This window comes from Ciona robusta, chromosome 11 (genome assembly GCF_009617815.1).
Source record: "Ciona robusta chromosome 11, ASM961781v2".
NCBI lineage: Eukaryota > Metazoa > Chordata > Ascidiacea > Phlebobranchia > Cionidae > Ciona > Ciona robusta.
The window spans coordinates 848,850-876,347 of NC_143245.1; the positions used below are offsets into that span (position 1 = coordinate 848,850).

The 27,498-nt window shown below is 37.9% G+C and overlaps 3 protein-coding genes across 3 annotated transcripts in view; 1 reads left to right on the forward strand and 2 right to left on the reverse strand.

Moving 5' to 3' along the window:
• On the reverse strand, nt 1–11,887 carry LOC149727585 (uncharacterized). Its single transcript, XM_089888453.1, has 15 exons — nt 8,985–11,887; nt 8,227–8,453; nt 7,500–7,730; nt 7,065–7,182; nt 6,431–6,569; nt 5,729–5,834; nt 5,249–5,328; nt 4,396–4,459; nt 3,495–3,589; nt 3,033–3,182; nt 2,571–2,693; nt 2,191–2,301; nt 1,752–1,892; nt 896–1,019; nt 1–316 (listed from the first exon to the last, which is right to left on the reverse strand). The coding sequence occupies exons 1-15, from the start codon at nt 9,079–9,081 to the stop codon at nt 131–133; spliced, it is 1,992 nt and encodes a 663-aa protein (XP_089744579.1). The 5' UTR covers nt 9,082–11,887; the 3' UTR covers nt 1–130.
• LOC149727586 (zinc transporter ZIP1-like) lies at nt 6,440–13,227 on the forward strand. Its single transcript, XM_089888462.1, has 3 exons — nt 6,440–6,580; nt 11,883–12,104; nt 12,164–13,227. The coding sequence occupies exons 2-3, from the start codon at nt 11,883–11,885 to the stop codon at nt 13,106–13,108; spliced, it is 1,167 nt and encodes a 388-aa protein (XP_089744588.1). The 5' UTR covers nt 6,440–6,580; the 3' UTR covers nt 13,109–13,227.
• Nucleotides 13,044–27,498, reverse strand: part of LOC149727587 (voltage-gated inwardly rectifying potassium channel KCNH6-like) — a 15,786-nt gene continuing 1,331 nt past the window's right edge. Inside the window, 26 exon segments of the mRNA XM_089888447.1 lie at nt 13,044–13,556; nt 13,775–13,868; nt 13,921–13,998; nt 14,722–14,851; nt 15,035–15,076; nt 15,131–15,271; nt 15,456–15,483; nt 15,548–15,741; nt 15,949–16,075; nt 16,233–16,358; nt 16,695–16,894; nt 17,373–17,591; nt 18,136–18,334; nt 19,194–19,332; nt 19,633–19,763; nt 19,816–19,896; nt 20,339–20,431; nt 23,280–23,384; nt 23,456–23,517; nt 23,780–24,058; nt 24,113–24,234; nt 24,327–24,408; nt 24,826–24,933; nt 25,506–25,632; nt 26,151–26,207; nt 26,210–26,262. Coding sequence (XP_089744573.1) covers nt 13,347–13,556; nt 13,775–13,868; nt 13,921–13,998; nt 14,722–14,851; nt 15,035–15,076; nt 15,131–15,271; nt 15,456–15,483; nt 15,548–15,741; nt 15,949–16,075; nt 16,233–16,358; nt 16,695–16,894; nt 17,373–17,591; nt 18,136–18,334; nt 19,194–19,332; nt 19,633–19,763; nt 19,816–19,896; nt 20,339–20,431; nt 23,280–23,384; nt 23,456–23,517; nt 23,780–24,058; nt 24,113–24,234; nt 24,327–24,408; nt 24,826–24,933; nt 25,506–25,632; nt 26,151–26,207; nt 26,210–26,262 — 3,227 coding nt within the window. The 3' untranslated portion in view covers nt 13,044–13,346.

Consider the following 27,498-nt stretch of genomic DNA (forward strand, 5'->3'; position numbering starts at 1 on the left):
TTTTTTTTTTATTAAAAACTTTATTAAAATTCAACTCAGTAAAAATTTGGGAAGAGTGCGAAATTATGCCATAAGAAAGTTTCTATATATTTGAAAAAAAGGATTCCCGATTTAAACATTGTCCTAAATCTTAAGATATTCTTCCAGACCGAAGGACTGAGCTGACGACGTTTAACTTTCTTGCGTGAAGCCAACAGTCGAGAAGTTCGGGTGGAGCAGCCAACACACGATGGAGCAAGAATCGAATCGCGTCTGTCATCGCAGTTGTAAGTAGAATGTGTGCGGGCATCGACATTATAATCAAACATAATTTCTCCTGGGTGGGATAGTTAGAGGTTTAATTTTGAATGAATGAAATTTATTTTACAACGACAGTCAGTATAACATGGGTATTCTGCTTTATATACCTTGTGCTCGCTTACCAGTGACCATGCATGTAACTTATTTTTTCATGCAAACTAGGGCATGGCAGTTTTGTTACATGATCTTCGCTATCATTTGAGAAGAGATAAATAAACATTATGCTATGTTATAACATAAATGTTCTGTTTCATATGTCCATGTATCATTTTTTGGCTGGTAATTTGAAGATTTTAAGTTTTATACGATGGTAACAGGTATGTCACTACTGCCATTGTGGACATATGTGTTCTTACTTTTTAAGTATAACTTAATGGCAGTTGCTCCAATTGCATAATAGCTATACACATAAACAATAGCCCATAGAGTTACATACGTGGTAACTCGTAACGTAAGCGGGCACAGGTTGTATGAAACAGCACACCTGTGTTATAACGACTGTCATTGCCACACAAAGTCACCAAGTTACATTCATCCATTCATACTACACATACAAGGTGGTACCATTTTATAAACCCTTCTCTAAAACGCTCACTTTAGCTAACGCCATCGAGTGGTCATCTTCAAACTGGAATCTCGCAACTTTTTTCAGCACACAATTAATCGTCTCGTTACGATTCTTGGTCTCTTTCGTCATTTCACTTTTCAAACTGATGAACCTGCCATAGATACAACATAACTCAACTTTAGTGGTTTACTCAGTTATTTCTAGAAACGTTCACAAAACCACTACCTTTAGGTAAGTTTCCAAACAAATAAATCATTTTATGTGTAGCAGTTTATTTTTACAACCTATCAAGAACAACTTGTGTTTAACCCAAAAAATATAAGTTTCCAAACAAGTGAAACAGAAAGTTACTTTTCACAACTTATCAAAAAAAGTTTTTGTTTAACTCAAAACATATGCACCTCTACACTACAATCATAACAACATTGGTTATTAAAACGTTTCTCTAATTCCCCTCAATGAAAGGTGACTGAAGACAAACATCTATATTAGTTACAAACGGTTACCCTATCACTGAATCAATATATAGCTCTTTGGTTGTAGGCATTCAGCTCTTTATATAACAATATAACACCTCATACCAATGCTTTGCATATCTGTGGTATCCAAACTATCCGCCAAAATTAAAACAATCCCCAAAAGTTTACATACGTGGTAACTCGTAAGCGGGCACGAGGTGTATGAAACAGAACACCAGTGTTGTCCTGACTGTCGTTTTCGAAAAAATTACATACGTGGTAACTCATAATTTGTGTTTTTTTCCAAAAAATTATATACGAAGTAACTCGTAAACGGGCACGAGGTGTATGAAACGGAACACCCGTGTTATAACGACTGTTGTTTTCCGGCATCGCGAGGATAAAGTTACATTCACACCACCCACCAAACCATCGGCTTCATTAGATTTTCTTTCCGATCTTTCGACAAAGCTTGAGCGTCCGATCTCATCTTATCTAAGGCAAGGTTTGTGATTGGTCCAAATGTGATGGTGTGGAACTTATTCTGGACCAATTGGAATTGCTCCCTGAGATTTAAATAGAAAACTACTATTTAAATAGAAAGAGCCAGCCCAGATGCGGTAACAAAAATACATTCCCATAAAAATATAAATAGTTTACAATAGATAATTAATAAAGTGGTAAAATTGTGCTACAAATAAGTTTTAGAGTGAGACATGAAAATATCCTGTGGTCTAAATAACATTGGTCAAATGTGATTTTGTTTTTTAGTAAAATAATAAAAATTATCCACAAACAGAACATAACAATGTAAAACATAAAACTCATAGTTGCCAGTGGTTTAATATAGACGACATTTCCTACAATCGTTGTCTTTGTAATTCTTCATGCATTTCTTTTGATATTTCTTTTTGCAATCGAGCGAAGTCGATTCGAATGTCGTTTAAAACGTCCTCGGCCGTTCGCTTGTTTGTGCTGGTGGAAAGAAAGGAATTAAATGATGTAATATACCCTGAATATTTGTGGCATAATAACTAATAACTTAGACAACACCACTGGGTTGGAGCAATTGGTTAAGCGTCTTTTCCAAGGACACATACGCCCACCATGGTAGCAGAAGCGAGCCTTGAATCGACACCTTTTTTCCCGGAGGTACGACTGTGCCCCGATGCTCTTATATTAGTTAATACTGCCATCAGCATTGCTCAAAACAGCAAGTGTTAGATATACACCAACTAACTAACCTTCCAAGCAAAGCCATCTTCCTTCGCTCTTGAATCGTTTTCTCAGTTTGTTGAATCATGTTCCATGGTGGGACTTGTTCATTAGTGGTGGGGTGGTGTGTTGCTGTGGCTGTGCCACGACGACTGTGGTGTCATAATTAAGATTATGGTATCATGTTTATAAATGTGATGTCATAGTTAAGACTGTGATGTCACACTTGGACTCTGATGTCATGTCATAATTAACACTATATGTTTCTATCCAAACAATAACTATAACTCATAACACTTTTTAATTAAAGAGAAATTAAATTGCCAGTGGAGCTCCATGATGCATAAACACAGATTTTCTTTTCAGTTGCAATACAAACATTACAGCCTCTCTATATATGTATACGTGGCACAATTGTCTTCATTTCAAATGTTGGATCTTTTTTATAGTTTGTTATAACTATGCTTCACTCGCTTATTAAATAAACGCACCTTAATTTGACGGAATACTTGTTCCCCCCACGTTGGTTTGCTCCCTTCTTCTCGCCGGTATTCAACAAATCCTCCCAAGTTTCGATCTTTGGACCTGGAGGGTCGAGTGTCTTGGCTGCTAATTTGGATGCGAACTGTGCCAAGCGTGGCCTGTGGGGGAAGATGGTGTTGAAGAATGTAATGTAACTTGTATGGCTGACAACTTAAACTGAGTGGATGAAAAAAGACGTTTTTGTTTTTATGTATGGCTGATAATTTGGACAACCCATTAGTGACTGAGTTGAAGCAATTGCTGTTAAGTATCGTATCTGATAACACATACGCCCAAAATGGTAGCAGCGACAAGCCTTAAACCATAAGCTATGGGTTAGAGGCAGGCACGCTAACCACTTTGCTAGGGCATCGAATATTTAAATGCATCTTCGTGCCACTGACGGGTTACAACACAACTATACAGCCTACCTTCTTGCATGATTCATTCCAAACGAAATACTTGAAAATCTTTTCCTGGTAGCTTGTCCTTGTGGAGTGAAGGGTTTCATATCATTACTTCCTTCCTATGATGTCATAAAGCATATTGTTACTTAGCAATTCATATTGTTAAGTAATGGTATCTTGTCTCATCTAACACCGAGGATGGTGAAGTTTAACACTAAAATACTAGATTACACTAAGGATAGTAGATGAGACAAGAGTGAGTGTTATATAAAGGTCACATTGGTACTTGTAACACTCACTCTTGTCTCATCTAACACTGAGGATGGTTAAAGTTGATTAACTGAAACTGCACCATCCTCAGTGTTAGATGAGACAAGAGTGAATGTTATATAAAGACCAGCTTGGTACTTGTAACACTCACTCTTGTCTCATCCAACACTGAGGATGGTTAAAGTTGATTAACTGAAACTGCACCATCCTCAGTGTTGGATGAAACAAGAGTGAGTGTTATATAAAGACCAGCTTGGTACTTGTAACACTCACTCTTGTCTACAGCACCATCCTTACTGTTTAAAGTTGAATAACTGAAACTGCACCATCCTCAGTGTTAGATGAAACAAGAGTAAGTGTTATATAAAGTCCAGCTTGGTACTTGTAACACTCACTCTTGTCTCATCCAACACTGAGGATGGTTAAAGTTGATTAACTGAAACTGCACCATCCTCAGTGTTGGATGAAACAAGAGTGAGTGTTATATAAAGACCAGCTTGGTACTTGTAACACTTACTCTTGTCTCATCCAACACTGAGGATGGTTAAAGTTGATTAACTGAAACTGCACCATCCTCAGTGTTAGATGAGACAAGAGTAAGCATTATATAAAGTCCAGCTTGGTACTTCAACAATAAGTATGGATTATAACTTACAGGGGTGGAGGGAGCATCTGTTTGGCCGCCGTGATCATCTGTGTTATGCTGATGATGTTGTTTCCTATGTTAGGGGAGTAAGTGTTAGTATTTATAAGTTACAAAGTATTATTCACCAACAAAGTTACATATGTGGTAACTTGTAAGTGGGCATGAGGTGTATAAAACTAAGTGGGCATGAGGTGTAGAACACTAATGTTAAAAAGACTGTAGTTGACTTAACATGACAATTGAGAAGGCCAGAGTCAATTCATTTAAATTGTTCTATGTGATTCTTAAAATACTGCATGCCATGTTTTTGAAAAGTCGCTGTTGCATAAAATCGAACATAGAAACCATATTATTGTAATATAAATATTATACTATATATATGAATGTAACTTACTTTGTCCTTGCAAGACCGGAAAACGACAGTCGTTATCACACGGGTTTATCACCTCGTGCCAGCTTACGAGTTACCACGTATGTTACTTTGTGGGTGATTATTTTTGGGGGATTTTTTTTATGTATGGCTAATAATTTGGACAACCTATTATTAACCACTGGGTTTGAGCAATTGCCGTTAAGTGTCTTGCCCAAGGACACATACGCCCACAATGGTAGCAGCATTGAGCCTTGAATTGATTACCTCTGGATTATAGGCAGGCGCGCTAATCACTATGCCACGGCGCTGGTAATGCCACGAAAAGAAACAATAGGTACAGAAATAATATACCTAACTTTGAAAACAATTGTGGTATAGCGTAATATATAACAGTGGTAATAAAAATAACATAACTCCTAGAAACCTTATGAATAGAAATAAAATAAGGCATAATATCATAATAGTAGTAACATAAATAATACAGCCTACCAAGATACAGGTCTTCCATATACATCAATTGTGACATCACTTTTAAGAAGATCCTTCACCACCTTGCAGGGCAAGGGTTGCTGGAAGTTTAAAAAGTTAATTAATAAATATTTCCGCAATTATTAAGCTACCAGCACAATTAAACATGATTGAACTGTTTGCAAACTGTTAAAAACTTTCATATCAATAAAAAAACTTTGATATTTAATTGTCGTTTAGCAATGTTACCTCAGCACATAATTGTATCTTGTGATAATTGATTTAGGCAATTCTTATCCTATTCCATTCTATATACAATATTTCATTCAACATTAATTTATCTACTTCGCATTTTTTTTCTGTTTTTCTGTAAAGTTATTTGAATACTATTTTCTTAAATGACTACTTTCTAAAATCTTCCTAAAACCTTCTTATTGTTTTATGACCAAACAAAGCTGTTTATGACCTCACTATACAACCTGTTACATCACCAACACTTACACTGACTCTTAACATCTTTACTTTCATGTTAAACAAGGAGCAGAATAATGAATTTAATGCCTGCAGTTTTAGAATCAAATATTTCTGTTTTCTTTCGTGGCGAAACCTGTGAAATATATAACATTTCTATTGCCTTGCTGCAAATAAATTATATTTTTATGGCTCTGCACTAAAGTTCTTTTGTAAATGCAGCTTAGTTAATTCTGAACTTTTTAACAGGTCAAACATAGGTGTTTAACGATATGTTATGTTTACTACTGAAGCTGCTTCAACAAGCAAGGATAAATAAGTTTTATTCATTCGATGACTCTGGTTGTTAGACTTCTATAAAACACTATCAACCTAAATGGTCACTGACTAACTTTACTTTATGGTAAGTAACAACAGCAACTTCCATGTCAAAGCATAACATTACACCTGTGTTGTAATGACTGCCGTTGGCCACAATGCGAGGATAAATAAGTTAGAAACATGTTAACTCGTAAAGCGAGCAAGAATTGTTTGAAACAGAACACTTGTGTTATAACGACTGTCGATCCCTCGTAAGGGTAAATAAGTTAAATTTCTTTATTTACAAGGTTATTATTGATAAATAGAAATGTTATAAAACAATAGAAATGTTATAAAACAATAGAAATGTTATAAAACAATGGAAATGTTATAAAACAATAGAAATGTTATAAAACAATAGAGATCACATACTTCTGCAGAATTTCCTCACGGTCCTCCATCTCTCCGAGATCGTTGTTCATCACTGGCTTCTGAGGTTTCTTCTTCCGGAACGCTCGAGCCACGACACTGCCCGTGCCCGTGATCGACTTCAGTTGGTCTGCTGCTGTGTCTGAGTACAAGGTGAGGGTTGGTGTATATAATAAGTTGCTGATATTGTTGTTTGTTTAAAGGAAATAAATAAAAGCCTTTTGTAAAACATGCATGGGACTTGGGATGTAAGTTAATTGCTCCAAAACACAGGGTGCTTGCATTACAGAATAAAACCTATATTATTAAGTGTCTGTAAACTGCCACATGGGGTCTAGAGGGTAGCACCCTGAGTGTTAAAGTAGTTGACGAAAGCCCAATGCTGTGTTAAATGAGTCATTGCAACTTAAACATTTACAGCACAATATGCCGAACCACTCTATACAACTTATAAACAACTGTAGTTTAAAGCATCATGAAAAATATTTGTGTCTGTTGTTGCTGCCAAGTGTATTATAAATCTAAAAGATGACAGATCACATTTGTTTTTTAAGAACACAAAAATAAACATTAGGAAACCTCTTTTACACTTATAATATTAAGATATTATTCTGATAACAATACTGATTGTATTCACCCCTATGTTTCACGGCTCCCATTATCTTTCCTATTGTTCTTACAATCTTCCAATTGTTCTTGGGAGGACATTTCATCTCCAACCCCACTTTCTTATCTATGTGATAAAGATCGTGTTCCTGGATGTAAGTTGGTGTGGTTGGTTTAAATAATACCAAGAAATTATTGTATCTATTTAGTATTGAAATATGTTAGAGCTATACATTGTGTGTGTTTTCTGTTTTATTCTATGGGTGGTTGTGGACGTATGTGTTCTTATGCAAGACACTTATCGGTAATTGCTCCAACCCAGTTGTCACTAATGGATTGTTTAATTTTTTTAAATTGGTTGTTTAAAACCATACTTTAACACAATTTGTACATAAACATAGTTTTACACCCATGGCATATGATTTATAATTGCTTGAAACACAACCTCATGCATCACACCACAAACCTTCTTCATTAAATATCCACTCAAACTTTGTTCTGCTTGAATACTTTTCCTCATGTGCGTGATTTCATTCAACCGTATCTTGATGCTCGTGAACCCGGCACTTGCTTCACCCCCATCTAAATGCTGGTTCAACTTCCCAGCGATAAGGTTCGATTTCTTTGGTTGCGACGTCGTTTTACGAGTTGTGTTCATTTTCCAAACTTCATTGTAATGCCGTGGTAGACGGGAGATCTGTGAAGTTTGATTGATAGACTGTGTTTGATTGACAGGTGATTTGATTGACAGGTTAGGTTTGATTGACAGGAGTTTATGAAAGATAAGGTAGTCTGAAGTAAGAAATTTTTAAAAATCAAACAGAAACATTCGGCTACTTGAAGAAGACATGAGAGAGAACATGAGGTGTATAACTATTTAGACAACATACAAAAATGCAAACCATGAAACATAATTCCAATCACTAATTGTAAAACACTTATGCACAACAATGATTGTAAACACTTGGGCACAACAATGATTGTAAACACTTATGCACAACAATGATTGTAAACACTTATGCACAACAATGATTGTAAACACTTATGCACAACAATGATTGTAAACACTTATGCACAACAATGATTGTAAACACTTATGCACAACAAAGATTGTAAACACTTATGCACAACAATGATTGTAAACACTTATGCACAACAATGACTGTAAACACTTATGCACAACACACCCCTACCTTAGATTTTACATCTTCAGTTATCGAGTTTAACACAAGGTCACCAGCCTCAAGATAAACGGTACCAATTGTTTGGTAAGGTTTGGTTTTATCGGCAAAAAATCCATAGGTCAGGTTTTTCTTGCGACGCTCAAATTTTTCTCTCCATGCTTTTTCTTCGTCCACCACCGTTGTTACAAAGGTTTGATTGTTCCTCGCGGACGCTTTGCTTGCATCGTATCGGTGATCTAAGGGATGTGTTGTGTGAATGGAACTTATTTATCTTCGCATAGTCGGGCAACAACAAGCGTTATAAAACTGTTGTTTTGGAAATTATTTACCCTCTGATAGCGGGGCAACAACCTTGTTATAACATGGGTGTTCTGTTTCATACACCTCGTGCACGCTTTCGGGTTACCATGTATGTAAGTTTATGGGTGATCATTTTGTCTTTCAGGCTGACAATTTAGACACTCATTAGTGACCAGTGAGTTGAGGTAATTGCGGTTAAGTATCTTGCCCGAAGACACCTAACGTATGCTCACAACCACAAAATCCAGACAGAAAAAAACAAAAATGCTTACACTCCAACAAATATACAAACAATGTATACAAAGTGTTGAATGCCCGTGTTATAACGACTGTCGTTGCCGCGTGTGATGGTATTTGCCTTCACATATATACGTGATTCGTGAATACCTATACGGCTATACCCCTATACGATACGAACACATATACGTTTGCTTGGGTTATGTAAACACAGCCATAAAAACACTTACGTATTTCCCCAGATCGTATCGTTCCTTTGATGCATCTCAATACGTCATCAGTGTATACGTCACTGGGGTTAAGCAGGGTCGGCAACTTAGTTGCCATATTTGGAATTGTTGCCAACCAGAATCGCTCAAGCAGAAAATAAGGCTAGCAACGCGTATTTATTAAATCAAGCGGTTACAAATTTAATTGTTTATGGGGAGTATTGTGTAAAACATTTAAAGATCGTTAAAAATTTCTTAGCGTTTTCATTGTCTAGAATTTGTTCAAAATGGGATGCATGACTTTGTATTTACTTTTTATGCGCTTACGTATGTCTACTGTACAAAGTACAAACACTAAATCAACATCGTTTAAAAAGGTGTCTTGCATGGCACTGACCCGGTTGAAACGAAAAGCCAGTGTATAGCGAAAAATGACAGTTGTTATTATTAAAATAAGCTTACGAATAAAAACGTATTAAAATTTAATTTGTAAAAAAAGCGTGGTCGCTACACCTAGAATACAAACAAGGAGCTGTATCTGATGTTCTGTGTTATTGTTTACCTTCAATCAAACGCAATCGATTTAAGCAATTCTATAAAATGTCAACATTTCTAGGAAGTAGTCCATTGAAGTAGTTGTTCCATTATATCACTGAGACAAACCGCTGATAATTGAGCTGTTGTATAAGCTACCATTGCCTATTGGAAGTTTGCTTTACTGTTTATTTTATGGCTTTATTTCGTTTTCTTCGGTCAGAGTAATAGAGACCCGGGTATAATAAACAAAAGCGAATAGACATGAGGCAAAGGACAATCGTTATCACATGCTTAAAATAGAAGAACGAAACTTATTCAATGCGTGACTGTTAGCATATATAAAATCATATTACTTTTATAAAAAGGTATGAGCCGTCGTATATTAGATTCTTGTGGTTAGCCAGCAGATATGATTGTATTTCGGCATTTTAAACCAAAACCTTTACTTCGCCTGTTTAATTTTTACTTTTTGAATCTAGTAACGAAGGTCAGAAAATTTAAACAGCAAAAAAATTACGGAAATTTAGATTTTGTGACGTCATAATACTTGCCGCAAAATTCGTTAAGTCACAGAAGGAAACAATCACCATATTCCGAAGTTTTTAATCCAGACCAATCACTAAGCAGACGTTAATTGATCGTCACGTGATGACAGCTTGTCCTCTGTGACGTCACCATGCCTTATTATCGGCGCCGCGGGCACAATGACGAAGGAATGCTCGTTGTCGCAGGAATGACTGCATAAAATTTGTATTCACCTCTTCGAACACGATAGCGATGCTCATATTATTTAAAACAAGAAGGAGAAGGGAATTAGCAGCAAAACGTCAGTCGTTAAAACAAGTTATGAATACAGCAAGTGTCGGCAGTTGAAAGCGTGGCATTTGCAACAAATGTATAATTACACTTGTTATTGTGACGTCACTTACGATGTTAGTTGCAATAACTGTGATTGCGTTTTTATCCCAAACTTTTAAATGTAACCGCGATGAGCTCTTTTTTGACGCGAAACTTTTAAAACGTATTGTATTTCGCTTTTATGATCGAACAGCACGCCGGTGTGACGTCATGGGTGTCGCTTTTCTCTCCCACGCACAAAGAAGGCTTGATTCAGCAGAAACACGCGTTTAATCATGTAAGCCGCTTCGACCGGAACGCCGGCTTAGTGTTTATGAATAATGGATAATTCAATTTGTCCATGAACTTACAATGGACTTGTTAAATTGATTATTACGTTATAAGGAAAGACAATTTAGCATAATGACGCAGCAGTTAGTGGTTTGTTACGTAGTCAGTGCAAGACACTTGTGTTAGCTTAATGTAAACATTAGAAAGTCGGTCAACAAAGTTGGTTCTTGAGCATCCACGTTATAACACCAGTGTTCTGTCTAGAACTAGATAATTAGTAGGTTGTACTTTTGCTTATGACGTAACAATCTAACCCATGACTGCATTGTGTTTGTAACAATGCATTCTGTGACATCATTATTCGTTCCATAGAAAACTGCCACGTGATTTGTTTCTGGTAAAGTTTACATGAAATTCATGGAAACATAGTTTGTATCATCTATATAACACTGTACGTCATATGGCTGTGTTCAATATAGGTGGAAATCTTTGTCATTGCAAGTGGGAGACCAAGCGTTCCTGGGAGTAGTTATGTTTATATGAGAATGTTGCTTAGTCATGCACTCATGGCAGGGCTGGCAGTTGTTATAACACGGTTGTTCCGTTTCATACACTTCATGCTCGCTTACGAGTTGTCATATTTGTTCGTTCCAACTTTCATTATTACGTGATAATACCCTTTGTTAATTCACTTCATTCATGAATAATAGATATTACGACGTCATAAAGGCATTGGGTACCAACCCGCTACGTACGCGATATTAACGACGTTTGTTTCGTAACAATGCACTTCGGTTTAAATCTAATCCCGCTCAGCGTTCGATAAACCTCTTTATGACGTCATGGTGCACTTCGCTGCAAATGAATTCTCGAATCAAGGGTTTAACAATTAACTTTTAATGAAACAAACGAATCTTTTCCCTGTTTCGTCACAAACCGTATCGTTACGTAGGCAACGTCCTTTGAGAATACGCTTCGTCATAATTACCTTGCTTGTGTATTGATGCGCTTTCTATGACGTCACAATCGATATTGGTTTGCATGCGCGACTTACCTCTCTATTGTTTAACAGTTATCTTCTAGAATGAACAGGCGTACGTGGTTTGTTACGTCATGTTCAACTGTTAGAAAAAGTTACGTCATAAAAGAATTGAGATGATGTATGTCACAATAGAACCAAGGTTCTATTACGTCACGGAATAATAGAGGTTTGTGACGTCACATGAGCATCATTATGTCGTATTTATTCCACAGATGGAGTTAGAGGTTGTTAAAATATTGTCTGCGCTAGTTTTGTGGATTCTCAGCCTTTGCTTTGGGTTGATGGTTCCGTACCTTATATGGAAGTCACGTGGTTGTCGACGTCATCAGTCATGCTCAAACGCACACGCGTCGACGGAGAATGACGTGTTAATCGGCAATGGGGGAAACACCGAAATTCCTGATGACGTGGAAGGGCGTTGGGGAAGATTCAAGGTAAGTGACATCACTTTCTACCTAGAATACAGTCTATGACGTCATCAATTACTTTACAGACAAGCGCGAAAGCGTCGTTCGCAAAGCTACGTAGGTATGACGTCATTAGCGTGATAAACTGCTTCTGTGGAGGATTATTCCTCGGGATATGCTTGCTGGAGTTGTTGCCTGAATCTAGGGCGGGCGTGATGAAAGCACTGACGTCATATGGCATCGTTACGTCGTTTCCTGTGACGGAGTTCATGATTGGAGCTGGTTTGTTGTTGGTGATGTTTATCGACCACGCTGTTAGTGACGTATGCGCCAGGAGGAATACGTCACAATCGAATGATTATGACGTCATGAACGAACAAAGGACGCGAGATGATGAAGTGAATGCAGGTGGTGACGTCACACACTCTAGACGTAGCTCTGCTGCAAGTTTACGTCATGTTGACGTCACATCATCCGAATCTATACGAACATTGATGTTGATTGGCATGTTGTCCATACATTCAATATTTGAAGGATTGGCGCTTGGATTGGAAGTTAATGTTTCAGCATTGATCCAACTCTTACTCGCAGTATCCGTACACAAAGGTGTTCTAGCGTTCGGTTTGGGTCTCCGGCTCTTTGAAGCTTTTGCTCACAAGCTCTCTACCGCACTCGCGTGCGCTATTATATTCTGTAGTGCTTCACCGCTAGGCTGCGTTGTTGGAATCTTTTTAACACCCACGTCACCGCAACCCAACGTGACCACACCGACCTCCTACTTTCCTGGATATGCTGACGTCGCTCTGGCGTCAGTTCCGGCAACGGTACCGGTGAGCGCGGTTTTGGAATGTCTCGCAACGGGGACTTTCTTATACGTCACGTTTATTGAGGTAATACCATCTGAATTTTCCCACAACGATGGCGTGGATATGACGTCATGTCACCCGCGAAAGAAACAGATTCGAAAACTTTTCAAACTTTTAATTTTATTGCTCGGTTTCGGTGCAATTGTTGGTTTGCAATTCATATAAATATGTGACTGTGACGTAACAATGATATTTATTTCTTTAGTTGATTGTTTTTAATTAATTATGACGTCATATTCCTGTGGTATTGTATTACACACAATAAACTGTATCTCGTATTATGACGTCACGGGTTTTGAGAACATAGCGCAACAACAGCGAACGTAACAATAAACCGGGTTATGACGTCACAGTGATTAGAAAACAACAAAACAATGGAACTTATTACGCGAAAGAACGGTGGCTATTGTTCGTTTACAGTCGCTACTGTGACGTCATAACACGTTTCATTCTGTTGAATCAGGGGTTTTCCCTCTTCAGAGTTTGTTTGTGACGTCAAAGACTCGTCATCGAGTTCTGGATAGCAACGCGTGACGAAAGAATGCCTTGATGACGTCACTTTGGAAGGTTGTGGAGGATCTCGTGGTCGGGTATTCCCTCCTTGGTTAATCCCCTACATCGTTATCGATGTTAGAAAGAATGAATGTAACTTATTTATCTCCACGTGGCGGGGCAACAACAGTTGTTATAACACGGGTGTTCTGTACCATACACCCGCTTGCAAGATACCACGTATGTAATTTTGTGGGTGTTAGCATTCACGCCATTTTTCCCAAAGTAGAAATAACGTCCCACTTACTATTTTACATAATTACAAACACTCATAGCCACCTGCACGGCGAACAATATCCGCTCCATATTTTGTTCCATCATTGTTCGCAACTCACGAACTTCCACTTCTAACGCGTCCATACGCTGCTCCAACCTGTGACGTAACAATGCTATCAACCTACGTCACAAAGCGACATAATAATTACCCTTGTTTCAATTCATTATCCGATGGGTACTTCGTCAATGTCACCACTGGAGGCGATGGAGCGCTGAGAGGTCGACTTCTGTGGAGATTATGACGTAGTTAATGTAGTCATTCATTGTCCATGACGTAATTTGTTGCCAATGATGTAATTTAACATTTTTAACGTCATTCCATTTCAAATTTTATTTATTACCAATGACGACGTACTATTGATTGTCCGAATGACGTCATCACGCGTTCTGTATTAAAGGGCCTAAACACACCCCAAATGTACTTCGCTTTAATCGATAGAGTGTGTTTTTCTAATTCCAACGACACCTTACTTGTTTTAATCGGTTCTGTATAACCAAAGATATTCCAGCTCAAACACCGTGAAATTCAAAAAACTGATTTGAAAGTTGCGTGGCGAAAAAAATTGAGAAGTGTACTACCCACGTGACAAACACGTAACAAAATTGTTGAAGCGTGGCCGCTCTCATTCAGAAAGGCGAGAGGCAGTGTTTTCAGCGAAAAACGAGAGAACAAAAAAACGCAAAAAAGCACAAAAAAAACGCAGGTTTCGCTTTTACGAATGAATCAGTCACGTGACTAGTACGTTCCTACGTCACAATCACGGAGCTCGTAGTAAAAAAAAGATAGCGCTAGAGATCACTGTTTGAGGACGAATATCTCCGCCTATACTGGACCAATTTTAATAAGCAAAGTATTTTTGGAATCAATAAAACGGTCGCTTTATGAATTTACCATAAAAAATAAAAGTGACGTGGGGTGTGTTTAGGCCCTTTAATGAAGTCACATTTACCTTCGTGGTTTCTCCACGGTTGACGTCACGTGGTTCCAAATTTCAGTGACGTCATCCTTTGACGTTCGACGCGGTTGTTCTTCGCGTTCTGCTACGTAATTTCCGCATGTGGTGAACCCGCAACTTGGTTCTAAATTAAAAATAAATAAATGAATGAATGGTTGCTTTTGGGATCTAACCTTGTGGGTGTTTGGTTTGATGTATGGCTGACAATTTGGACAACTCATTAGTAACCATTGGGTTGGAGCAATTATTATTTTTGAAACCACGTGTATAATTCTAGAGTTAAAACAATCATCAAACAATTACTTACGATTGTTTTGGAATTCTAGATTCAGAGGTGTGACGTCAAGACCTGTCAATTATTATGATTTATTACGTCATCAATCCCCGTTATGACGTAACTAACCTGCTTTCGCGGGAGATAGATCTATCGCGCGTGAAGGTTGAAACACAGGTTCGTCATATTCATCCGCCTCCGTTGCCATGGAAACGATCCTGTATATCGCGTCATCTTCCACCTCGCTTAGCGGACGACTCCCTCTCCCGTCTGCTGGGTGAAGTTTGTTTAACTATTCATTCATTCACTCATTCATTCATTCATTCGTTTATTTATTTAGTGATTCATTTTATAGATTTATTTAAATATTCCAAAAGTTTTTATGTTTTTCCATTTATCCATGCTTTCACATTTAACAATGTTAGTAATTGAAACCTATTAATATTCAACTTACTCGGTAGGAGGCCGGCCCCTGGATCTCCCTGCGAATATAACGTAATTAATATAGAGTATGACGCAACAAACAGGACGTATGACGTAACACACCGAGTTGAGGTTGTATGTAATGTCAAGATTTGCCCAAAACGTTTCACGAAACTCAGGATAGCTGTCGAGTACTTCTAATAAATCGGAGCGACCAATTTTGTGCAAATCGCAGTATGTTAACGCTCGCACGGTGGCGCAAGCCTTCCCCATCCTGACGTCATAGTTCATTGGTTCGCCAAATATGTCGCCTTTGCCTGGAAAATGGGATCAAATATATTTTCTTTCCCTTTTTTTAGGTAATGGGCCTAATGTTAAATGCGCTTTATTGGATTCATCTGGTATGAAAACGTCAGTTTTATTCCAACATTCCGTTTGCCATTTGGCAAATTTAATCATTTGCCACAGCAACAACTGTAAGTAATAGAGGGCAAAAAGTAACTATTCTCGCAATGGGTACTTACCCAGAACTGCTACCACGACGTTGTTTTGTAAGATTTCTATTGAACCACGTGTTATAAAATAAAGCGCTGGCAGCAGGTCACCCGTGTGTACAAGTGTGTCGCCAGGGGGCGCATGTGTCGTCTTGAACTGAAAACACGTCATGTAAGTGATCATGTGATGTGACGTCATATTTGCGTCATGCAAAAGTCATTCAAAAACAGTTTAACTTTTTCATTTTTTTTCTTTTTTCAGGTTTTAATCTGTGACGTATACTCTACCCTATGACGTCACATCCTGTGCTCACCCTCATAGACAGCATACGAAGACATCCTTGCGTCGCGTTTTTAAGCGCTGGGCAATTCTGGAGCAATGTTCGGTTCAAATGAAGGCAGATGTCCGCTTGTAGACATTCGGGAAAACCTTTCAGCACCTACGTCATATATACGTCACAGGTTAATACGTCATCAATTTGTATAAATACCTATCCACGGAACTGCACAAAATTGATCTGTCCCAAGTTTTCCTAGCGACTCTCATATACCGTTGTTAAAACCCATCTTCCCCACCCTACTATATGCCGTGCATATCAATGGGTGCACTATCCTCGCGTGGAGGTGCAACGACAATCGTTGTAACACGAGTGTTCTGTTTTATACACCTCGTACCCGCTTACGATTACTACCTAACTTTGAAGCTGAAAAATTTATTAAGTAACACAGCAAAAAATCGTTCAATTTTACAGACTCTAGCAGTCATACATTCCCACCATGTTCATGTCTATCCCGTTGGTATACGACCATGCGTGTTGGAAATATTCCTCGAGTCTTTGCCTCAGTGGGTTCGGGATTTGATGAAACCGAATAAACTCCTTAACCCGAAGCATCTGTGTATGATACCTTGCAGTTCCGCTGTATAACCGCTGGATTATTGCGCTGACATTGCCGAATATGGAGGCGTACATCAAGGCTGGAAATGTGAGGTGATTAATGAATAAATGAATGAATGTTATACTCATTGTTTTGCTTCACAATTTGGGCAACCTATAGGAAAGTCACTGGGCTTAAGCAATTACTGTAACAATTTTTTTTTTGTTCATCACAGTTACTGTTAAGTATCTTGCCTAAGAACACATATACACCCAGTCACCCACAATGCTTATGATCTTTCAGAATACACCTAGTTAAATTCTGCCACCATCGTGGTCATGGTGTCCATGGGCAAGACACTCAATGTTAATTGCTTCAACCCAGTGGCCACTAATAGGTTATCCAAGAACACATTTAACCTTTGCGGTATATGCTTCATACAATATTAAAGGCCACTTATTTTAAAAGTCTTTGGGGTTTGTGTTTATGATAAAGGTTCTAGGTTGGGATTATTCAGGAGTTAAAACGTTGGATTTTTTCAATAACGAATACCTTGATTGACAACGACCAATACCTACCTCCGATTAACATCACGCAGATTGAAAATATCTTTTCATTATTTGTGTTTGGAGATACATTGCCGAACCCTACGCTGGTAAGACTGCTAAAAGTGAAATAGAGGGCAGTAATGTATTTGTCCTTGGTAGAAGGCCCCCTAGAACTTGCTACCATTGTACCGTTTGCATAGGAGTTGTGGTAAGGTTTATGCAGTTGGAAACCTAAGTTGTCCAGCCAACCTGTAAGTTACGTCATAATCGTTAATATAAAGGATTTAGTGATGTCATAACTGATGACGTAAATGATAATAGGATTTGTGGCGAAAGTATTAATTTAAATTGGCCGGTATAAAAAAAAACAAAAAACACAATTACCCACGAACATGCATACGTGGTAACTTGTAAGAAGCACGAGGTGCATGAAACAGAACACCCGTGATATAACGACTGTCATTTCCCCACCATGCGAGGATAAATAAGCTGCATTTATTCTCTCAAGTTCCAGCTCCCATAGCGTGTCTCGTTGTATAGGAGAGTGGGGAAGATGGGACGCCTTGTTGTTTTATTTTATCGTTCCATTTGGTAGCAAACAAAGAAAATTCGAAGAATTATAAAACCGTATCCTCACGACTCCCATGGACCGTTGTTAATTGTTTCAAACACGATCGGGGTATTTGGATAATATGTGCTAAAGACGTCCCGCATCTTCCACCATGGTACTTTATGACTTCACCCATATAGAATAGAATGACGTACGAATGACATCATCACTACAGCAACTCACCAATGTTATCTTTCAGATGCGGCCTCTCCATGTTACCAATAGCATACCATATGCAAGCCAACCAATGAGCAATGAGAACGAAGGTACACATTAATAGAAATAACACTGCCGCCCCGAACTCGCTGTAGCGATCAAGTTTTCGCGCCACTCTGACCAATCGGAGCAGACGGGCTGTTTTCAACAGACCAATCAGCGTTGTCTAAAATTTAAAGGTATGTGAAGTTTGTGGAGAGTTCTAAATTCTATAAAACACGTTGTGATGCGGTTTCAACTAATGATGTTCTTCTTCCTTTATATCCGCAGCGTGTTTCAATTACCTACAACTCTGAATTGTCAAATAATTTTAAATTGTTAAAAGCGCGCATGGTTAAAGCTAAAAACAAATTAAAGGTGCCTGGGTTTGGCAGTCACGCCCTTTAACCGATGTTCGTACTTATACTTTATAACCGTATTGTTTTGACGACTATCGTTTCGCTGCTTAACTCATGTTAAATATTGTAGAATTCATTAATTTGTTCTGGATTGTACTAATCGCGGCATTAATGACGCAATGCTTAGAACAATTGGAATTAAATCGCTACAGCTGTTGTCTATTGTTTCTCTATTATGACGTCATGTATATCTAACATAGGGCACGCGACTCAGATAGAAACATTATAATCGATAAATGAGATGTGTTACAACGACGATGCTAGTCATGCTACTGTTGTTATATATACATAACAATGACCCACGGAATTACATACATGGTAACTTGTAAGCGAGTTAACGAGTCGTATGAAGCAGAACACTCGTGTTATGACGACTGTCGTTGCCCCCCCCCCCCATGCGAGGATAAATAAGTTACATGCGTGGTAACTCGTAAGCGGGTACGAGGTGTATGAACAAAACACCCGTGTTATTACGACTATTGTTTCCCCGCCATGCGAGGATAAATAAATTGCATACATGGTAACTTATAAGCGGGCACGAGGTGTGTGAAACAGAACACCCGCGTTATAACAACTGTCATTGCCATGCCATACAAGGATAAATAATTTACATCCAACAATCCCAACCTCTTGTTGCTGTCCTTGTCCAGCCACTAAAAGATCAAACGGCACGGCCGCTACAAGGTCAATTAGAAACCAGCCCTTGAAATAATGAATCGCAATCTTTCCCGGTTTCGATACCACTTCATCGTTTTTGTTCACGTACCTACGTCACAAGCATTGATTATTACATCATAATGTTTAATGTCCCGATATAAATAATTCACAGATATTTTCTCCGGGGAAATAAGGTATCCATGGTTGTATCTGATGTTTCTATGAATACTTACGTCATCAGCTGTTACGTCATTACTCACGAAATTATTCGCTACAGCTGTTGGCCTTTATTTGTGTATTATGCCGTCATATTTATGGTTTTCTAATAAGCGACTACGTCATCAGCTGCTACGCCATTTTCCGTTACGTCATTACTTATTACGTCATGAGCTGTTACGTCATCACTCACGTGGTGCGAAAGTTGATAAGAATGTCAATAACGAAGAAAATATCAACAAGCAGTTCGATGACAGTGAGAGGTTCGGAGAAGTCGTATCCTTGTCGGGGTGATGACGTTTCCGTCTTTACTTCATGACGTAACTATAACATATGCTGCGTAACAATGGTGTGTGTGACGTCATAAAGATCTCACCTTGAGAACGAACGCCGCAGTAAAAGGGGTGAAAATAGCTGTGTAGATCACGAGGATTAGGATCAACCAATCCCATACCGCCTGTTGGGACATGTTTGTTAACATAACATAGTTATTTATCTCTTCGATAATGAATTATCTAAAAAAAAGAAAAAGGAACCAACAGCAAAACGACAGTCGTTAAAATACGCCATGGATAAAAAGTGTTGGAAACAGCGTGGGGTAAAAGCGTAGCTATTGCGCCCATACGTCATATACATGTATTGTTTACAAATATTCCAGATTCTGGAACATCTCGTGACTGGTTTGTAAAATATACTGGAAGAGGAATAGTCGTTTAAAAGCTTGGTGGTTTGTAAGGGCTTATTGATTTAAGTGCGATATTAAAACACATAATACGACGGCGAAGATCAAACTATTTAAAAACGGCTAAAATAAAGTAACTGGAAACAAAATAATAGTCGTTAAAAAACCCTACAAGTAAAATATACAAGGTCAAAACTAACACACAAGTCACCCTTACTTTAAATAAACTGTAATGCAGGATGGTCCACTTGTGTATATAAGGGACTTGTAATTTATATTCCGGTAATACTTCTGCACCCAATGATAGCACCTGTAATGGATTCTATTATAAGAACAATTTTCATTAATATTTTATAAATAGATTATTATGACGTCGTGTTATGTCACAATGTCCATTATGTCGTACCTCGTTTGAATTATTCGATTCGTTTGTCACCTGACCCGGGTTAACTGGGGCTGGAGAATTCCCGTTATTTGGGGGATTTCTGTACATTTTATACGGTAGCAAACGCATCAATCGCATATGTGAAGTAACAACTGAACTAAACACATAAGAACTTCGCTGCTTAATCTACAACGGTCACCTTATTGTATAACTATCTTTTTAATAACGTTATAACGTACTCTAATGACCTTAGATTAAACACGTGAACAATAATGTTGGCGTAAAGCAAACTTAGATTTATCTCTTCGATAAAATTAGTTAAAATAAAGAAGAAATTAGCAAAGTGAATTAATAACAATACGACAGTCGTTAAAATGGCCGTCCAATTAAATAACTCTCTTTAAAACCAACTCTGGTACTGTTTAACTTAAAACCTAAACAACGAACTCTATCTGGCTTGAAATGTCTGTCTTACATCACTGTCTACGTCATATGACACGTAACAATGGAGACAATACAGGCCTATTGCGTCATAATAACCAACGTTTCCTTATTTAACACCAGTAATTGGAAAGCTTGTCTAATTATTCGAACCTGACATCAATTAACTGAACTCCAGGGACCTCTCGCGCTTCTATTCTTCGATTATTGTTATATTCAATTGATTTTGTTACGTCACAATACCTTGGTGACTACAACTCGAGAATAAATTAACTCAACTCGCGAATTTCAAATTGTGACGTAATTCTCGTCATCGCGCTAACAGCGAACTCAGTTATTTTGCTTTTGATCGATTGTTCTACTATGACGTCACATTAAGAGCGCTTAACCCGCGAAAAAGGTTGACGCTATTCATCGATTCTAGATAAGTTGAAAATACGAACCGTATTGTGACGTCATTAATAAATGCGTCACAGTGCCACTTGATAGATAACAATCAATAAGACATCGTTTTACACGCGAAGCGTCGTTTAAAGGGCCTAAACACACCCCACGTCACTTTTATTTTTTATGGTAAATTCATAAAGCGACCGTTTTATTGATTCCAATAATACTTTGCTTATTAAAATTGGTCCAGTATAGGCGGAGATATTCGTCCTCAAACAGTGATCTCTAGCGCTATCTTTTTTTTACTACGAGCTCCGTGATTGTGACGTAGGAACGTACTAGTCACGTGACTGATTCATTCGTAAAACCGAAACCTGCGTTTTTTTTGTGCTTTTTTGCGTTTTTTTTTGTTCTCTCGTTTTTCGCTGAAAACACTGCCTCTCGCCTTTCTGAATGAGAGCGGCCACGCTTCAACAATTTTGTTACGTGTTTGTCACGTGGGTAGTACACTTCTCAATTTTTTTCGCCACGCAACTTTCAAATCAGTTTTTTTAATTTCACGGTGTTTGAGCTGGAATATCTTTGGTTATACAGAACCGATTAAAACAAGTAAGGTGTCGTTGGAATTAGAAAAACACACTCTATCGATTAAAGCGAAGTACATTTGGGGTGTGTTTAGGCCCTTTAAAGGGCCTAAACACACCCCACGTCACTTTTATTTTTTATGGTAAATTCATAAAGCGACCGTTTTATTGATTCCAAAAATACTTTGCTTATTAAAATTGGTCCAGTATAGGCGGAGATATTCGTCCTCAAACAGTGATCTCTAGCGCTATCTTTTTTTTACTACGAGCTCCGTGATTGTAACGTAGGAACGTACTAGTCACGTGACTGATTCATTCGTAAAAGCGAAACCTGCGTTTTTTTTGTGCTTTTTTGCGTTTTTTTTGTTCTCTCGTTTTTCGCTGAAAACACTGCCTCTCGCCTTTCTGAATGAGAGCGGCCACGCTTCAACAATTTTGTTACGTGTTTGTCACGTGGGTAGTACACTTCTCAATTTTTTTCGCCACGCAACTTTCAAATCAGTTTTTTGAATTTTACGGTGTTTGAGCTGGAATATCTTTGGTTATACAGAACCGATTAAAACAAGTAAGGTGTCGTTGGAATTAGAAAAACACACTCTATCGATTAAAGCGGAGTACATTTGGGGTGTGTTTAGGCCCTTTAATTTACATTTAAATAAAGCCAAATCCAACCGACCCGACCCAGTATTATTCACATTGGTTGAAAGGGTGATCGTTTTTTCTATTTTTTCAGGTAGCTAAAACGTCTGTTTTATTAAGAAAAAAACGGTCAGAGATTTTAATGCCGACTGCCCCCTTTAACCAATCAAATCGCTCTGTTACGCTTCAGTTAGTGGGTAATGCAGCTTGATTGGTATATTGCTTGGACGTGCGTGTTAAAGAAATAAAAAGCGACGGATTTGATTAGTTAAAGGGGGAGGGGGGAGGCTGCGTACCAGTAACAATCGCTGACCAATGTAGTCGTATTAAACTTGCTATAAAGAAAAGGGCTGCGTATAGTTTTCTCCCACTTAGTACTTAACCAATTTACAATAGCATGGTACACATTATACGCGCCCAACCAAAACACTCAGTTCAACCAAACTAGACCAATAATACTTAATAAGAACAACTCACCTGGTCACATCCACTACTGTACATAGCTAACCATCTATACAAGCGGTCGAGTGAACATAACGCTTTAACGCGATTTCGTAATTATCTGACATACGTTTGTGACATCACAGTGGGTTTAGTCCGCAGCTCAGTGACGTAATAATCAATCTATTGTTAAATCATTGAAGAACTGCTGTGACCTCACAACCACATTGTGGCACAATATGACGTATCATACACATTATGACGAAACATAAAGTACAAACCTCGGTAACTTTCCCTGTCACAGGTTTTTCCTTTACAGTTGTTAGATTGTCACGTAACAAAGTATCTGCAAACGTAACAAACGAAGGGCGGCGACCAGTTGTTTCCTATGTGACGTCATATTGGTATTACAATCACCAGTTTAGGTTACTAGAATTTACATTATGACGTCATATACCTTGCACGACTTTAGAAGGTCGGAATCAGAAGTTGAGCTTATTCCAGAGAACGACTTCTTCTCTGTGACGTAATAACGGGATATTATTAACTAATGAATACAGATTATCCAACCGCGTTGTTCACGGTAATTCACACAGGAATTAACGTAAACATTCTATGAGAGTTTATGACAATCTTATAAGATCGAAGTTTCATCTGCCATGCAGCGGGACATCATGTGTTCTTGGACAAGACACTATACACTGTTGATGTAAGTTTTGTGGCAACTATACATAACGTGGACCCACATATGAAAGTTACACAAGCCACCAAACCTACTTACGCCTTGGTTGTTCGTTTCTTGGCCATTTCAAATTCACCATTGATGAAGCTTGTCTGATCTGTGATTGGTTGTCTGGGGCCAATGACATGGCGGGAAATATGAGATGTTTATCACGTGTTATGACGTCACTATACTCTGATGACGTCGAATGTTTTCCGTTTCTTGATTTATTTGGTGGTGCAACAACGGGGACTGAAAGATATCTTCTCGATTCCGGGGGTTTCCCGGTTCCTTGCGGTTGATCCGAAAGGTGTCGGTGTTGAATGTTTGGTTTCTTGTCTAATATTTCGAAATTTTATTTTTATCGATACTCATTTGTTACGTCATAATTACCATTCACTCCAACAGTTCCATTGGTTGGTAATTTACTTTGTGACGTCACAGGCGATTGAGGTCTTGTGACGTCATCACTTCCTTCAAAATTTTCTTGTAACTCACTTGGTTGCGAACTGCTTCTAAAATGATCACAGCACGGGTAAATAATGATGTCACGGGTAAAATGACGTCACGGATAAAAATGACTTCGTCACGTCACAAAACCACCCACCGGTTTATAGAAGCGATGCTTTGAAATGGTGGAATTGATAAAATAGATGAAACGATTTTGCTTGGTTTCTTTGGGGTTGATTCTGGGAATATTAAGTTTATTTCTTCGTATATGATTGCGGAAAACAAAGTAGTTAAACTAACAAAGAAAAGGAAAGTAACTAAAACGTGGTCGTTAAAACACGCTACGGTGAATACAACTCAAGGAAAAGTGTAAAATAAAAACATGACTGCTAAACCTACATATATTGAACACGTAGTGAAAAAATTAAACCAAGCTCATGTGCATTGGTTTCTTGCCTAAGACAACGCACCCACAGAGGTAGCACCGTCGGGTTACACTCTTTAGTTGAGAGCGCTTATGTTACAGCATCAGTTAAAGTATAGTAGATTAGTAATATACCATGAAATACAAAGCTTATAACTGCACACGTAAACAAAGGTAGCTGCGCCGAGCTTCGAACCCTGTTCCTGAGTTTATTTTATTTATTTCCACTCACGTTCTTCCTTCTTGTCTTCCTTTGGTTCAAAGTTAAGAATTAGCATAACAGGTTCGCCATGATCGTTACGCACTGGTGCTACTAATATACTGCATATAAATTGTACACCTGTATAATGTACAAGCATATTTATAACTTTAAATTGACGCAAATGATCCTGTGGCGTCAGGAGACCTAAATTTAAGCTATAGACAAATTGGTCATTAATAAAATAACTTTCATATACATATGATTCATATCAAACTAAACACATTAAATATGTTTTAACTGTTGCCACCTGATGGCGTTACAATTTTAATGACGTAAATAAGCATGGCAAACTAAACATTATTTAACAATTTATACGAAACATGCCCCGGAATTTTAGTTTCTTGTAAAACATTAATTGATCGTTCAAAATCACTCGCCAACTAAATAAACTATTAGGAATTTAGCACCCAGGTATACGTCTACTATTTTAACTGCCTTGCCTAAATATAACATAAGTTTCAACGACTGACATTGCATAAACATAGCACACATAATGTGCATTGTTCCATGGTTGTAACGTCACAACCCAAGCAATAGTTACGTCACAAATATTATTTCTTAATCAATCTAGTGTTTGATTATTGACGGACGATGCTCTGATTAATTTACAAATGTGACGTCACAGAAGCATCGATTGTTTCGCCACTCACCGTTTTTCTTGTACAGTGTGACGTCACTGACCTCCCGTTCTACGTCATTCTGGATCGCTTCTTTTAGCGCGAATATTTCGTCAGTTCCGGTTTCGCAGCCGAACAAGAATTCGCATGCGCAAGATTTCTGTTGAACCGATGACGTCAGAAAAGCGACGTCACGCAGTATGACGTAAATATTTTAGCCTTTGTTAGAGATAGAAAACAGTGTACCAGTATTTAGATACGTAGAAAACAGTGTACCAGTATTTAGATACGTAGAAAACAGTGTACCAGTATTTAGACACGTAGCAAACAGTGTACCAGTATTTAGATACGTAGAAAACAGTGTACCAGTATTTAGACACGTAGCAAACAGTGTACCAGTATTTAGATACGTAGCAAACAGTGTACCAGTATTTAGATACGTAGCAAACAGTGTACCAGTATTTAGATACGTAGCAAACAGTGTACCAGTATTTAGATACGTAGCAAACAGTGTACCAGTATTTAGATACGTAGCAAACAGTATACCAGTATTTAGATACGTAGCAAACAGTGTACCGTTATTTAGATACGTAGCAAACGGTGTACTAGTATTTAGATACGTAGCAAACGGTGTACCAGTATTTAGATACGTAGCAAACATGGCACCAGTAACCGTACCTGCATTAGTTCTGTTCTTCTGAAACCAGACATGCTACAAAAGGCATCGTTGCAATAGAATAAATGATTGAAGACATTCCAGCTTGAGTGTTAGCGATTAAGAACCGTTGGTCTGAAATATATATGGAGATGCATATTTAAATATAGATTGGAATATTATGCATATTTAATTGAAGCAATATATAAATATATTCTGTCATGTTTTGCTTTCCAACGTGTTGACGTCTTATATAGTAGGATGGGGGAAGATGGGACACTTTTTCACTCAATTTTCTCGACCCGTTTTGTATTAAACAAAAAACAAACAAAGAATTATAAAACCATATCTTCACGATTACCATAGACCGTTGATAATTGTTAAAAACACGATCAGGATAATTGGAAATAAGGTGCTAAAGTTGTCCCATCTTTCCCACACTATTGTACAACAAAAAATATGACATGCAATAAATTTCAAAGAAGCGGTTTTACAAAATAAGTGTAATGTGCCTTGTATAGCAGCAACAGTATATATATAAAGTTGAATATGTTTGTTTGGGTATGGTATGCTATGCTGGGGTAAGATGGCACATGTTTTCATTCTCTTTTATCGTCCCATTTGGTGGTAAACTAAAAATATTTACAGAATTACATAACCGTATCTTCACGACTTTGAAAAAGCGTTAGTAATTGTTAAAACACGTATGAGATATTATGTGCTAATAGTATTTTATTTTATCCCGCTGTACTAAATGTAGTATATAGTACAATGGGGGGAGATGGGACACTTAAGCACATATTGCCAAATATTTCCAAAATCAAAATAGATGGCGGTTTTGGGGCAATACCACGAATTAGTACTATCATTCCTTTAAAGGTCTTGTCTGACAAAGTGTCCCATCTTCTCCCATATCCTACTATATGTATAGATTTTTGTGACCGGTATACTATAGTGTTAAATCTGATCTTTTGGTGAAAAAGTAAACGTCCGATTTACTTTAACCAGAGGTTTGTTTGTTGCCATACATCGGATGGACAGATTCGAAATCACACAGAGGGTTGTTGCAACTAATTTGAATGTTTCAGCTACATATTTAAGTTGTATATTTTCAATTTGGACGTTTATATAAAACATGAATGAGTTTTAAAAGAAATGACGTTAGCGGTTGATAAAGCACAAATATTGTACCGGTTGCAGAAATCTTAATTAAGCGCAATCGGTTTAAGTTTATTGAGTTAATCGGTCCTTTATTTTTAAATATTGATTTTTGAATTCTCTTCGCCATAGAGATGTTATAATGTCTTATTCTGACGTCATACGATTGACATCTAAACGTAACAAACACCTTATATTACAAAAAGTGGATTA

Coding starts and splice junctions, on each gene's coding strand:
- LOC149727585 (XM_089888453.1), bottom strand. CDS start 9,081: ATGGCAACTAAGTTGCCGACCCTGCTTAACCCCAGTGACGTATACACT. Junction 5,835..6,430: donor CGTGAGGAAATTCTGCAGAA/GTATGTGATCTC, acceptor TATATTTCACAG/GTTTCGCCACGAAAGAAAAC. Junction 3,590..4,395: donor CAGATGCTCCCTCCACCCCT/GTAAGTTATAAT, acceptor ATGACATCATAG/GAAGGAAGTAATGATATGAA.
- LOC149727586 (XM_089888462.1), top strand. CDS start 11,883: ATGGAGTTAGAGGTTGTTAAAATATTGTCTGCGCTAGTTTTGTGGATT. Junction 12,105..12,163: donor GGCGTTGGGGAAGATTCAAG/GTAAGTGACATC, acceptor ATTACTTTACAG/ACAAGCGCGAAAGCGTCGTT.